The following is a 13673-nucleotide window of genomic DNA, read 5'->3' on the forward strand; positions in this document are numbered from 1 at the left end:
GATTGACAACTAGGCAACCTCTACATCAGGCAAGCTACCCTGCTGTCCTACCCTCTCTCTGACACTGTCATATCCAATCCATGAAGATTCAGATTGAACAAGTCCGAGGCCATTTGAAAGCTATATAATTTGAAAGCCATATAACTTTTCCTACCTCATTCTACAGCAAACTCCTTGACTTGTTCCCTTAACAGATAGATCTATACAAATAACTGATTTTGTGATTTGCTGGCAATTTTCTGGAAACTCAAGGGGAGAAAATGGTTTGGGGGTCAACCCAAAAACAAATTTTTAAAACATTTTTAGCAAAATGAGACATTGGGGGAAAAAAATCATTTCCAGTTGAACAAAATGCCAAGTTCAACCCAAAGGGAAAAGTATGAGTTTGATTAAGAGCAGGTGGCTTTTTTTTTTTTTAAACTGTTTAAATCTTTTAAAATGGAAATTTGGAAATGAAAGTCATTTCAAATTGAAAAATCAAACCGAACAAAACATTTCAATTTTTTCTAATTTTTTTTAGTGGACCAAAACAATGTGATCAAATTGACATGAATTTTGAAATGTTTCAGACAACCCGAATCTGCATTTTTCTTTCACCAAAAAGTTTAGGTTGAAAAATTGTGCCCAGCTCTACTCTTGATTCCTTTAGGCTCTTTTGAAAACCTCACCCACTGTCTTTCTAACGGTGATCTGTTCTGTATTTCATGCCTAACCAGTGGTACCGGTGATGGGCTCTGTTCTATGCCATATTCTTTATTGTGTTGATTAGATCTGCCCTGTACTGTATTCTCACTCTGGTGGTGGGAGCTGTTCTATACTGTATTCCTTTCTCTCTCCTCTCCTGTAGATATTTGAACTCAACAAACGCATGTCAGCTATTGAACGCATGCTGAATCGTCTGGAGGAAAGAATCATGGTGCACTCAGAAGAGGTAACAGTGCCGAGTTGGGGGCTGTGTGCAACAGGAGAAAATATCTCCTTTTGCAGTCTCCTCAAAGTCCTTTGAAGCAGCTTGCATTGTGTCGGCAGGAGACATGGCTTCCCCCAGTTACACAGACAATAGACAAGAAATCTGCTGTACAGCACTCGGGAAGAAGAGGTGCTTCTGTTGACAGAAAGTATATCTAGGAGGTGGAAAGTGTCACCAGCTGCATCAGTGGACGTGTCTACACTGCCGTCAGGAGGTGTTACACTGCTTACCGCCCAAGTACATACCAGGGTGCCAGGCAGGCTTGTGGTCAGGCGGGGCTAGCCTGGGCCACCACCTATTCTGCTGCGCCCATTCTAGCCTGATTAAAGCTAACTTGGTGCCCACACAGTGTAATCACATCTCCCAACTGCAGTGTAGACACACCCAGGGAGTCAGGATGCCCTGCACACCACGGAAGTGGTGGCTAAAAGGACAGGGATGAAGTAGTTTGTTTAAATCCTAGGGTATTTATTGCACCAATAGACCAACTAACGTATAACCCAACTCCTCAAAGTGCTTAGTTCTGTCCGACCCAGATGTACACCAACACCCATCCCTCCTACAAGCTTCAGTCTCTGTGGAGCTTCCTAAACTGCCTGAACGAGGAACAGAACTTTCTGCCAAGGCAGATGTAGCATTGATTGGCTAGGGTGCGTCTTTCCATTGAAAGAAAGGCCCTGGAGCAGCATGAAGGCTAACGTGATTTTCAAGTGGCAGATGATTCATCTTTTTAACCATTTATTTTAGCCTTTTTAGACCTATCATTTTTTAGCTTGTGAGTCTCATCAGAAAACTGAATATAATGGAAATTAAATGGATATCAAACATGCCAACGGTGGTCTGACGAGTTTGAATTAGCTCCACGTCAGTTCATTCTCTGCACGAACAAGACGGTTTTATTTATACTAGTCTAAGCAGTGTTCCTATATGCGTGTAAATGCTTCCAGAATGGATGAGAATTCCGTGGTTACTACACAGAAATCAATAGCTACGTTAAATGTAATAATCTGTGTTGTGAATAGCAGATTCTAACTGAGATGGACATTTGTCTTTTCCATGTGATTGCCCTTGTCTCAATGACTATCATCATACCCTCAAGGGAAAAGGTCAATTTAATTTGGAATTCTGTTGTGACATTGAATCAGCTGGTGCATAGGTAGCTCACTTAGTGCTAATTTGAGTTCCCAATTGTAGAATATTTACGCACTTTGTTTCCTTTACTTGGGATCATGCAGTTATTGATACATTTGACAGTAGAAGGGACAAAAATAATTTAAAAGATTCATACAGGCCTGGCTTGAATGAGGGTAATTTATCTCTGTTTAAAATTAAAGGGGGGGTTCAAGCTGAAAAGTTTTGCGCTTTCTTCAGATCCAAATGTCATCAAAATTTAGGGGTGCTTGGATCCAAGATTTAAATGTGGTGCATGTCTAGATCAAAGAAGATTACTTACTATTTTTCAACTAGCTCTTTCAACTCGCTCTAGTTTCTTACTAGCTTTTCAACTAGCTTTTCTTGGTGGACATTTTTTATTTTTTTAAGCACAAATTTGAAAAGCAAAATATTTTGGTCAAAAAACAAAATATTTTGATTTGGAAATACTTCCAGAGTGCCTCATGAGAGATGTAGTTTGTTTTCCTCATGCTCCCATTCTGCTTGATAGGCCAGACTACATCTCCCATGATGCATCACACTCTTCCCTCTTGAAGAAGAGAAGCAGTGCATCATGGGAGCCTATGGCCATGCTGCGTTTAGTGATAGCATCATATTTCAGCATTTCCAATTCAAAATATTTTGGGTTTCAGCCAAAATATTGCAGTTTTTTGACAAAAAAATCAAAATCTTCTGCAGAAAGCAGACACTTTTTGCAACAAAAATGTTGTTTAGTCAAAAATTTAACTTTCTGTTAAAACAAAAAGTTTTGCTGGAAAATTTTTAGCCAGCCCGATTTAGTCAGAGGTAATTTATTTAGGACAGGCTGCTCAAAGTTACCAGCAGGCTGGTGCATATTTAGGTCAGGATCAGATTGCAGCAGGCACTTCTTAGCTCCATCAGAGGATCCACGCTAACTTATTGTGGGATACAACCTACCTCTTGTGTGCTCCAGCTTGTATTTGTGAGGGATGGCCTTAAACTACATGAAAGTAGATATGAAAATCATCTATACTGCACGTGAAATCTCATGGAGGTGTGTGGACTGGAAGACTGCAGGGTCTGGCTGTTTGAGAATCTGAGTGGTAAGTGCTAAGTGGTGATTGTGTAACCCACCTTCACACACTGTGCTCTCTCTCCAACTCTAGTGGTTGGATCACAGAGATATTTGAGTCTGCACAGCCATCTCAGGTAGAGGCTTATTCTTTTAGATCCAGAGGTCCTGGGTTTGAATTCTGCACCCGATAATCCACCCAAGAGTGTTGCATTACAACTGCACAAGCTGGTTTGCTTAAGCAGTGACAGAATAAACCCTCGCTTTTACCCTTTTGCTAGCCTAGAAATGACACCGGAAGCCTAAAAATACCAACAACATTCAAATGGCATGAACACCAAAAGACTAAGAATTGCTTGTTTTTCTACCTCTAGTCACCAGCCTTTGAGTCCCATACCGATCCTGATGTGGAAGAAGAGGAATTGAAGAGGAAGCTGGAAGAGTTAGCCAGCAACATCAGTGACAAAGGAGTTTCTTCTGAGGAAGAGGAGGAAAAGAAGGAGGACGAATCAAAACCAGAAATGAGCTCCTCCAGCAGTGACCTGCCTTGTGATGCTCATCAGGTAGCATGAGTCCTACTATCTAAAACTCAGTACAGTTCACGTGCCATTCTCCATGTTTCTATTTATGTTCCTGTTCTTCCCTCTGCTCTTAATATCCTATCACTGCACCACAGTCAAGTACCTATTGGCTTTTCCTACATACCATCTTGGACACTCGGTGCTGGCACTTAAGGTCTTTGACTGTTCAACCAGGCTGGAGGCTTACATTTGGGTTGCCTTTTCCACACTGGGACATGCATCCCCCCTCTACCTCCCCTTCCCTGTCCCGTAACCAATAAGGGAAGTGCAGGGTGGTTCCAACCCACCTTTCGTGAGCCCCAAGTTGAGAACCCATGACTTAGGGTGGTTGATAAACTAGCCCACAGATCGCTTAGAAGCCTACATTTCAGACAAACCATTCTGCAGCCAGGAAACTCTAAATCTTATCAGACATTCACAGCGGGTGCATGCTTTCTACTCAACAAAGATATTCCTCTGGGCTGCTGAGAACAGCAGATGCTTTGCTAAAGCGCTAGCGATGAGGGTACAAAGTCCTCCGCGCCTCCGGGGCAGGAAGGGAAATGTGGGGAAATCTTTTTCCCTGCCTCTGATGCAGAGGGCAGGTGGAAGTACAGAAGGTTTGGTGAACATTTTGCGTGCGTGCACCATGGGGAACTCCAGTTCCTTGGAGGCCTCTCCAGGTGATGTTCATTTAAGCTGTCTGCAGCATCGTGGATCATGGCTTTGGAAGGGGAATCTGGTTTCCCCAGTAGCACCAACTCATGCAAGCCCAGGTGGGTTAAGATAATGCCAATTGTGTCAGGTCAACTGACTCGCTCTCGTGCTATGGGGATAAAGAGAGTGGTATAGGCATTCCCACTGGGGCTGGAGCCCGGGCTCTGACAACCAGTGAGTGGGAGAGAGTCCTGGAGCAGGCACGTCCAAGCTGCTATTTTTAGCCCTGAATCAGCTGACCCAGGCTCTGAGATGCACTGCTGCGGGGTGTTTTTTTAGCAATGTAGACATGTCCTGAGTGGCATCCAGGGACGTAGCCCCACTACTCCTGTCCGCTTCTCCCGCAGCAGCCCTTCCAAGAGTCACAAGTAGCTTTTGCCACCGGGCCGCAAAGGGGGCAGAGGGTGATTCTGGAGTTTGGCCTCCCTTGCTGCGTTGTGTCCTGTGCTGCCAGTGGAAGAACAGGAGCCCTGGGCATGGGATGGTGCCATCTCAGTGGGGCACTGAAGGCAAATCCAGGCTGCTCCTTGGTAGTGTGGATGCTCCTAGAGCAGAGATTCCACTGGGCAATCGGTCTGGATGCGGGGATCATGTCTGCCACAGCCCTGTGTGCCATGTCTGACCAGCAGGTGAAGGGCTGGTGGCTGGGCACGGCCCAAGGACCTATGGCTCAGTAGATCCTTCAATCCTCTTCTCCCTCGGGGAGGCCAGCCTAGACTATTCTAGCTGTTAGTCCCCATAGAGGAGTACCCAGAGTCCAGCCCACCCGACACTGGGCTCAGGATTTGGGCCCCCATGTTGGCCCTGCAGTGTATGCTGTACAGGGGTGCATCAGAGATGAAAAGCCCCAGACTGGTTTTGCAATAAGCCCTTCCTAGTCCTTTGCTGTGTATTGAACTAGATCGTGGACTGGAATCGCTTTTTCACACTGAGAAAGTAGCTGTTCTATTCAGCACCGGAGCCAGGGCAATGCAGAGACACTCCCAGACTTCTACCCACCGGAGACAGAGGTCTCCAGGAAGAACATCCACTGGGGGTTCTTCCTAAACTGAAAAGCCCCGGCAGACAAAGGCGTCCAGCGCTGTTAATACGCTAGCACCCCTCCGCCCAGGCCCTCCTCAAAGAGCAGAGCTCACAGGTCTTTTTTTAATCTCTAAATTCTATGACTCAGTAGCTCTGTGTTGATCACTTTGGTGAGGAGTAGTTGCTGACAGCCCATAAAGAACCGGAGGTGATTCAAATATTAATTAAAGGAAGAAAGAGCTTGTGCCTCGTGTACTCTGTAGGCCTCGCACTCGCTGTTCTTCCCTTCTGAGGTGTTCCATTAGAACAAAGCGGAGAGGTCAGCATTCCTTTGGGTTTTAATGGCTCCTTTGTCCGGGTCTCTCTGCTGCTGTTTTTGTGCACTTTGACCCCATCTCCTTTTAATGAGCAGCTTTGCTATCAAAGGAGCGAGGCTGGGCCAGGTGGCACATAACTGCTTGTGCAAAGCCGCTTTCATCTGCGTGATCGGAGAGTCTTTTATTTCTCCACGAGGGCCCTTTTTTATCTTTGTTCATCTGAATCCGGAAAGAAGACACTTGGCTGTGGAGAGGAAGATGACTCAGTGTAGTGGTGAGCAGCTGTATGGGGCACATGTGTTGAGTTTGTGCGTGCATGTGCTGAGAGAAGGTCAGTCCAGGGCTGAAGATAAATTCGGGGGACAGCTGGCATTTCACGTGATTCCTGCGTGCAGTTTTGGGGGCAAAGCTTGCTGTTCCCTTAGTCACACTATGCTGTAAGGCTGTTTGCCAGAAAACTACTTAACAGAGTCCCAGATTTCTCTTCAGGGATCAGGTTACACCTCCCACAGTCTCACGCATCTGCACTGGCCCGGGCCCATGAGCATAAATAAAAGCAGCTTTGGGTCTGCTCTAACTTTGTCAGCTGGCTACAACCACGTGAGACCGAACACCAGTCGTGAATTGGCAAACACAGGCGCATCTCAGTCCCAACATGCCCCCATAACCCCTGGGTGGGGGAGCCAGCGGCAATTGACATAGAAGAAGCAAACTGAGAGCTCCCCTTTGCAAAGGAATTCCCAGGTAGCTAAGTCAGGCCAAATACCAGTGGCACAAAGTGGCTAGGACATACAGAATCTGGGCTGTAGACTAGAATTTGGCTCCATGCTTAGAGCCAAGGTATCCCAGGAACTTCGCAGCACTGAATTAGAAGCTAATGCAGGGATTTTGTAGACAAACTGGGCAGTAGCAGATACAGAGTGTATGCTTTTTCTCCCCTGACGTTCATTACAGATATTTAGAAAATGCTTTCTTGGTACAAAACTCTGTGTCCTTCTGGAACAAAATTGATCTCAAGCTGCAACATTTGGATCTGGACTTAAAAAAAAACAAAAAAAAAACCCACCCAAAATCCAGATGGATCTAAATCATGGTTTTGATTTAGTCTATTCTAAAGACAGTGGGGCCCATTTGCAAAACCCTGATCCAGGTTTGCATTTCAAGTGTCCCCTGTGTTTGGATCTGGGTTTGTTCTTGAACCCCGTGTCTGCTCATAAAAAGTCTTATAAAAGGAAGGAACTGTCATAAAATCAGACGCCTTTTTCTGTGAAAAGCAACTTGGAAAACAGATTTTGTCTCAAACCACAGGTACACTATAAAATAACAAATGGACAGTTAGCCACCTCCCAGCTTAGTGATATTCCAGGAAATGGGCTTGTCCTTGCAAACACACTGGTCTGTCTCTGCCTGTGGTATTTATATTGCATCTATCCCCAGCGTATCTAGGAAGTTATTAGTAGGGATTAGCATGCTGTATTTCTTTTTACTGTTTTTAAGTTGTATCAAAATACAGGATTGACTAGCTTGATCCAGGAACAAGGAGGCACAGTACAAACTTTATCATGCAGCTCTGACGAAGTGGGTTGCAGCCCACGAAAGCTTATGCCCGCAGAAATTTGTTAGTCTTTAAGGTGCTACCGCACTCTTGTTGTTTTTGCTCTGACAGTGCTTCTCGGCAGAGCTGCTTGTAAGTTTTGGCAGTGCTGAAATAATATGCCTTTTCCTGTCCACACAAAATCTGGTCAGCGCTGATATCCAAGATCAGGCCCACTGTACCATAAAGCCGTATGTTGCAATTAGAGGCTAAACACTCTCTCTGTGCAGCATTCAAACCCACCAGTTAATAAGATCTTGCACTACTCTGGGATACAGCAAGGACAACAGAGGTAAAGAGGCAGAAAGGAACATTTTCTGCAACTTATCAGGGCTGCCCACCAAAAGCAGCTGTGGCCTGATGAGTCAGTGGCGTGTAGCATCAGGGAACACAGCTGGGGGAGAGGCTGGAAGGGGAGTGTACAGCCCCAGGAACCGATCCCGGAAATAACAGCCAGCCACCCGCTTCCCTGGGCTGCCTGTTGAGAAGCAGATGTCTCAAATGAAAAATAGAGGCAAGATAAGTAAACAACCTGATGCAAGTGCCAGCTTCCTGGGGTGGCCGGGGAGGGACCGCAGCAGCAGCACATTCGCACGCATTTAATGGGTTATGGAAGTAATAAAGGCTTTTCTTCCAAGGCCATGCAAGGAGGAGAGGCAAAGCATGGAGGCTTGCCTCTATGGATGGGCCACAGCCATCACTGTTATTAAGTATTTGTATTCCAGTGGTGCACAGAGGCCCTGCCTGAGGTCAGGGCCCCTTTGTGCTAGGTGCTGTACATGCACATAGTGAGAGAAAATCCCAGCCTCAAAGAATGTGCAGTCTAAATAGATCAGACAGCAAGTGGGAAAAAGGTAGGATTATCCCCATTTTGCAGATGGGGAACTGGAGCGGAGAGAGAGATGAGCAGAATGAGCACTTAGTATTGGCCTAATTCAGCTCCCTGCAAATCCCACCCTAAACTCATCTCCCAGGGAGTCTGTCGCAGATCTCCTGAGTCCCAGCCTACTGCCTTATCGACACATCCCTCCTTCCTCCTGGCTGTTGTCTGTTTTCGTTACAGGCCTGCCAACCAAAATACACCAGGGTCAGCAGTTAATCCAAACCAGCGCAGGACAGCCGGCAGGTGCGTTCACCCCGGGGCCAACTAAGCTATTTGGAACCAAGTCTCTCCCGGGACCCAGACCTGTTCCACCCTTCGAGACACTGGGCCCAAGTTGCTTCACCAGCTCGGGGGTGTAAGGAACACAGGCCTGTGCTAGCGAGGCTGCTGCTCCAGCTTGAGGGAGTGCAGGAGATATTTCTGCCCCATGCCCTTCCTCGGGGTTTCTGCCTGGGGCGCAGCTTTAAAATCCACTGGAGGAGCCAAAGGAGACCTGCCATTGAAAGCGGGTGGGTGGATGTACTGATCAACCACTTGGCCACGCCCCCTTCCTGCCAGAACTGCCCTCTTGTGGGGGCGGTTCTGGGGATCTGCAGAGAGGAGATTTTTCTGTCCACTCTGTGCTGTAGCTCACAGCCACCTGCAATGGCGGGCGTCACGCAGTATGCAGTGTCTCCGGACAGGGATATGCCTGATCCACAGCACCTCCGGTGCAAAGACATAGCCTGACTAGAGAGAGAGCGGAGCAGCCAAACACAGTATAGTCAGGGTAAAGACTGCCCAGTAATGATGGCCAAGATCATTCCAGTCACCTGTAACGCCGCTCGCCCCAAAGCACTGGGTGCATTTATGTACAACCTGCACGCCTTCTACGAGGACGAAACGCAGCAGCTGCTCCACACTACACAGCAGTGAAAAAAATGCCAGTCGTAGCTACTGCGTGAATCCGTAGAGGCAGAGTGTAATTACCCGGGTCAGAATTTAGGCAGGACATCAGGATCACATCCTGGCTCTTATGAAAAGCATCATGGGACCCTTCATAACCAAAGGCCATCAGGGCCTCTGTTTGATGGCCTCATCCAAATCACAGCCGGTCCGATTCTGCTCTTAGCCACTGTGCCCTACGAGTAGGATCCCCCTGACCTCCACCCCTATTCTGAATTCAGTACCAGCTCTGAGAGATGCACATCACTCCTTGCAGTATCTTTGCTGGTCTTTAGAGTTCTCCTATGCAGGCACTGGCTCACTGTGTGGCTGTGGTAGTTAGGGGGAAGCAGAGTATGAGATAGTATATTGCAGATATAAAACTGGCTATAACTTACTTTCCTCTCCTCCCGACTGCAGCTCCACCAGGGTTCACATATTGGTACACTGGCACTCTGAACCGAGGAAAAGGAATTCTCCCTCTTAACTGCTCTCCTAGAGAGGTGCAGCGTCCGGGGATGTCTGTATCCTGGGATGGCGGAGGGTTGGTTTGGTCTCTTACATATTATGAGGGCTAGCTGAGACGTTTCCAGCTTGCACCGTTCAGAAAGGCCCAGTGCCCGGGCTTTCGCTGAGATCCCCACAGAGTTTCCTTTAAGAATGTGCACTGTATTGATTTAACCCTGGCCATTCCAGGAGGTCCCTCTCCTTCTCTTGGGTGGAGGCTAGGAACATTGTCATATGGATCTTTACAGCGCAGAACAACTTGAACCATTTGAAATGGGCTTCTAGAGTTTTAAGACACCTTACCATTGCCATGTACCTTGCTCTGACAGCGCCTAGCGCAATAGGGCCCTGGTCCATGACTGGGCCTCCTCAATGCAATAATTAATAATAATCCCCTGTGAGCGGAGACAAGGAAAGGAAAGGAATTGCCATTATGCTTCTCTCATTCTATCTCACCCCCCCCTTTTTTTTAAAGCCATAATTCTGTGGAATCCACACACCCCGCATCCCCCCCTGAAAACTTTTGGAAAGTCCCATGTTCAGAGCTCTGCTAGTACAAATGTCTGACTGGCACCTGAGTGGATAAGGACTTTATGTCCCTAACTCAGCTGTTCCTGTTGCTACTTTACCTCCATTGATCTCTCATGTAAGTGCTTGTAGATTGGATGGCTGGCTAGACCAGCATCAATGGAACAAGTAGCTCCCAGAGGCTGTTTCTGCATTTTGAAGATGAGGGAGTGTTGCAAGGAAGGGAAAACAGAGGGGAGGAAGGGCTGTGGCTGTTATCAAAAAGCTGGTTCGACAGCTTCAATTTGACTCAAAAACCGCCAACACCTGGGCCAAATTCTGCTCTGTTGCATTTGTGTAACTGAGCTGAATTTGACTTTGGGTATTTCCAACTGCAGCGGTGGGAGAACTGCAGTAATATTGTGTACCACAACAAGCAAAAAAATAGCATCAATGTTTGCCTTATGCAGCGCCTAAAAAGCCCAACTAAGATCAAAGTCCCCTTGTGCTAGGTGCTGTACAAACACCCAGCAAGGCCAAGAGCCGCCCTCTTGCAGCGTTCTCCTGCAGCCTGTAGTTATGTGCAGGCTGCCGGCTAATGGGCGCTCTTCACTGGCGTTCTGAGATGGTTCCTTTGTCACAGCCGCACTTGACTAGGTATGATCCGAGATCAAAGCGCAACGTAAAAGCCACTTCCATCTCCGGCTGAGAGCCCTTATGGAACAATGGGAGCCCTTTAATTACAGCTCTTGTGTCTTTCCCAGCTCCTCTTTCTGTGCCACCTCCTCTCCCCCGTTCGTGCAGCTGTGTGTGTGCGTGCATGTGTGTGGTACCATAACTTTTTCTCTGGCTGTGTCTGGCATTCACAGAGGTCATCGGCTCAGGTTTTGTGTGACATCACAGCCACAGCGCTGAGAGCCATCAATGCCCTGGAGAGAGCCACGCACGAGTCCTTGAATGGAAATGGCCAGTGTGAGGATGCTTCTCCTCTCCCTGCAGGGCAGCCTTCCAGGCTGAAAGACGGGATGGAGGTGGGCGAAGCCTGTCGAAAACTTGAAGAAAATGTAAGGCTCCCTGCTGCTCATAGGCAGGGCCCCCACTGAGTGTGCAGGACACAGCAAAATGCCCTGGGTGGTTAAAGCTCCTGGCTCTGGACATGTAAGAGTTAAAACAAAGATTCTAAACCAAGGATAATGACCCCTCCAGGGGCCTTGAGAATCAGGTGCCAGGGGAATCCCTCCCACCCTGCTGCACCCAGGCGGTGCACAATTTGGGGATGGGGAGAATGTGCCCAGCTAGACTGGGATGGGAAAGGTGGAGGAGCACTATTGTAGACTAAAGGGAACATTGACTGAGTACAGTGGGATGAGAGTTTCTCAGGTCTTGGCTGTCTCCAAGCAAGATGCTTCTGATAGACTCCAACCACCCCCCCACTCCCTTTGACACTTTCCATTCCTCACTGATACAACGCAGACCTTTCCGTGACATACCCAGGGTGCAGTCCAGAGTAATGAGTAGCTTTGTCAGTCACCCCTACTGTTTAACCTGGGGTGCCCTTTACACTGCTTTGCTGCTGTCGCCTCCAGCCTGGACCGCTCACAAAGAGCCGCCAGCATGTAAGTCACTCCCGCCTATGTCTGTGTGTGTGCTGCAGCCAGCCAGCTACACCTGATTCTTACCAGCCTCGGTTATACTGCAGAGTGGCCCCTACACACCACCAGTCCTAGATTTCCCCCCCAAAATGTACATTCTGTACTGCTCAGCCCTCTCCTGGACAGTACAAATTCATACAGAGCCCGTTATGGCTTTAGCAGAAATAATATGCATGTAAGTTGCTGCCCCATATGGAGTTTCCCAGGCACTTCAGTTCAAACACACTGGGTTACATAAAATAATAAAACAAGTTGATTAACTCCGAGAGATTTTAAGTGAGTACAAGTCATGGGGCATAAAAGTCAGAAATGGTTACAAGAAAAACAAAGATAAACAGCAACTGGGGCTTAACCCAACAAACTGTTAAATTCAAAGCAAAGCTTTCTCATCACATGCTCGTAACAGTCTTACTGACCAAACTTCTTAGGCCAGGACCCTTTCCCCAGTTCAGTGGCTTCTTCCTTTGTCCCTTCTGATACAGAGAACTGATGGGCAGGGGGGATGCCTGGGAGTGTTTGTCCCTCCTTTTTACAGCCTCAGTCCCCCTCTTGGAAAATATTTCCAGCTGAGATTCAGGAGAGAGAGAGTTTATACGGAAGGATGCTCCCTGCTGCTTTTTCCTCACCTGTTGGAGCTTCTTTTGTTTCCCTTCCTGCTTGATGACTGTTTACTACTAAGATGCAAATTAAGCAGAGCACACATTGCTTTGTTTGAGCCAGACCTGTTTGCCGGCCTTAGTTTGGAACATGTGTTAAGAACGCCATAGAGTGGAATCTTATAACTTCACATACAGCATTGTCACACATCTTTTATAAGGACAGTATTGACCAGCAAATTGTGAGTTTTCAAATGATAGCTCACAAGGCATACACTGTACAAAGATTATTACAGTGGTGTGTAGGGTGTGGACACAGGGATACGTTCTGCCACACTTTCCCACTGCCTCCCACCAATAGCCCCTTGTGAATGTTTTACTAAGTTGTCCATTCTCAAGCTGAGGGGAGAGGAACTCTGGGAGAGGTGGGAGGAAGGGTTCCATCAGGAGAATGGCAGGTTGATGAGTGGGTGACGACGGTATAGGAGCCCATGGGCCATTGAGAAAGGGCATGGAAGTCAGGGAAAGGCTGAGTCTGTTATCCACTTTAAAATGGTATAGATAGTCAATGAAGTGAAAGAGGACATGGGCCCTGGCAACCCCCAACTGCCAGAGCAGCCCTTAAGCCATCTTTGCTCCACCACTCCTAAGCTGCCCCAAGCACTTCTCAGCTGAGGATCTGAACCAAGGTTTCGGATGGGGAAAAGTCTCCCTATCACGGACCTCAACCTTCTACTACTTTATATCCCACCCAGGCGTAACTAACAACACACACAGACAGTCACACTCGTGCCCCTCCCCCTCCCACACACACACACACTTCCTCAGGAGAGAAGCCCAACTTTGATCCATTAGCACAAGTCTCCTCTCCTGTGGCTATTTTACACCATCTCGGTTTAAATAGTTGCTCGATGGATTCTATAGTCGTGGGAAAGTCTGGGTTAAAATGTCCCTCATTCACCCCCTACCAATTGCCACCAACCACCCAACCTTTATTTTGCCCCCATGTCCAGTTCTGCAATGGGAATGTGCTGATGGGTGGATATTGTTGATGTTATATTTGTAAGGTCCTGATCCAAAGTCCTTTGGAGTCAACTTGAGTCTTTCCACTAACTGCACTAAGGATCAAAGTGTAGTAAAGATTGAAGAGGGCTCATGGAGTATGTTCTGTCCAAGTTGTATAAGATTTCTTATAGTGTGGTGTGTAGTGGAGTGGG

At 47.3% G+C, this 13673-nt stretch overlaps 1 protein-coding gene across 13 annotated transcripts in view; it reads left to right on the top strand.

The window, feature by feature from the left end:
* The window catches only part of MLPH (melanophilin), an 80210-nt gene that overhangs the window by 51483 nt on the left and 15054 nt on the right, over window positions 1-13673 (top strand). For 12 of the 13 annotated variants that reach the window (XR_010919791.1, XM_067548663.1, XM_067548664.1 and 9 more), the window contains 2 exons: window positions 3551-3739; window positions 11078-11272. Coding sequence is in view for 12 of the 13 variants with exons in the window: in XM_067548663.1 (XP_067404764.1) it covers window positions 3551-3739; window positions 11078-11272 (384 nt within the window). In the remaining variant the exon portion in view is untranslated. The remainder of the gene's footprint in view (window positions 1-3550; window positions 3740-11077; window positions 11273-13673) is intronic. The other variant, XM_067548673.1, reaches the window with a different exon arrangement.

Source organism: Emydura macquarii, unplaced genomic scaffold (assembly GCF_026122565.2).
Source record: "Emydura macquarii macquarii isolate MOO-44397 ecotype Brisbane River unplaced genomic scaffold, CSIRO-AGI_Emac_v2 contig_1253, whole genome shotgun sequence".
In the NCBI taxonomy this organism is placed as follows: domain Eukaryota; kingdom Metazoa; phylum Chordata; order Testudines; family Chelidae; genus Emydura; species Emydura macquarii.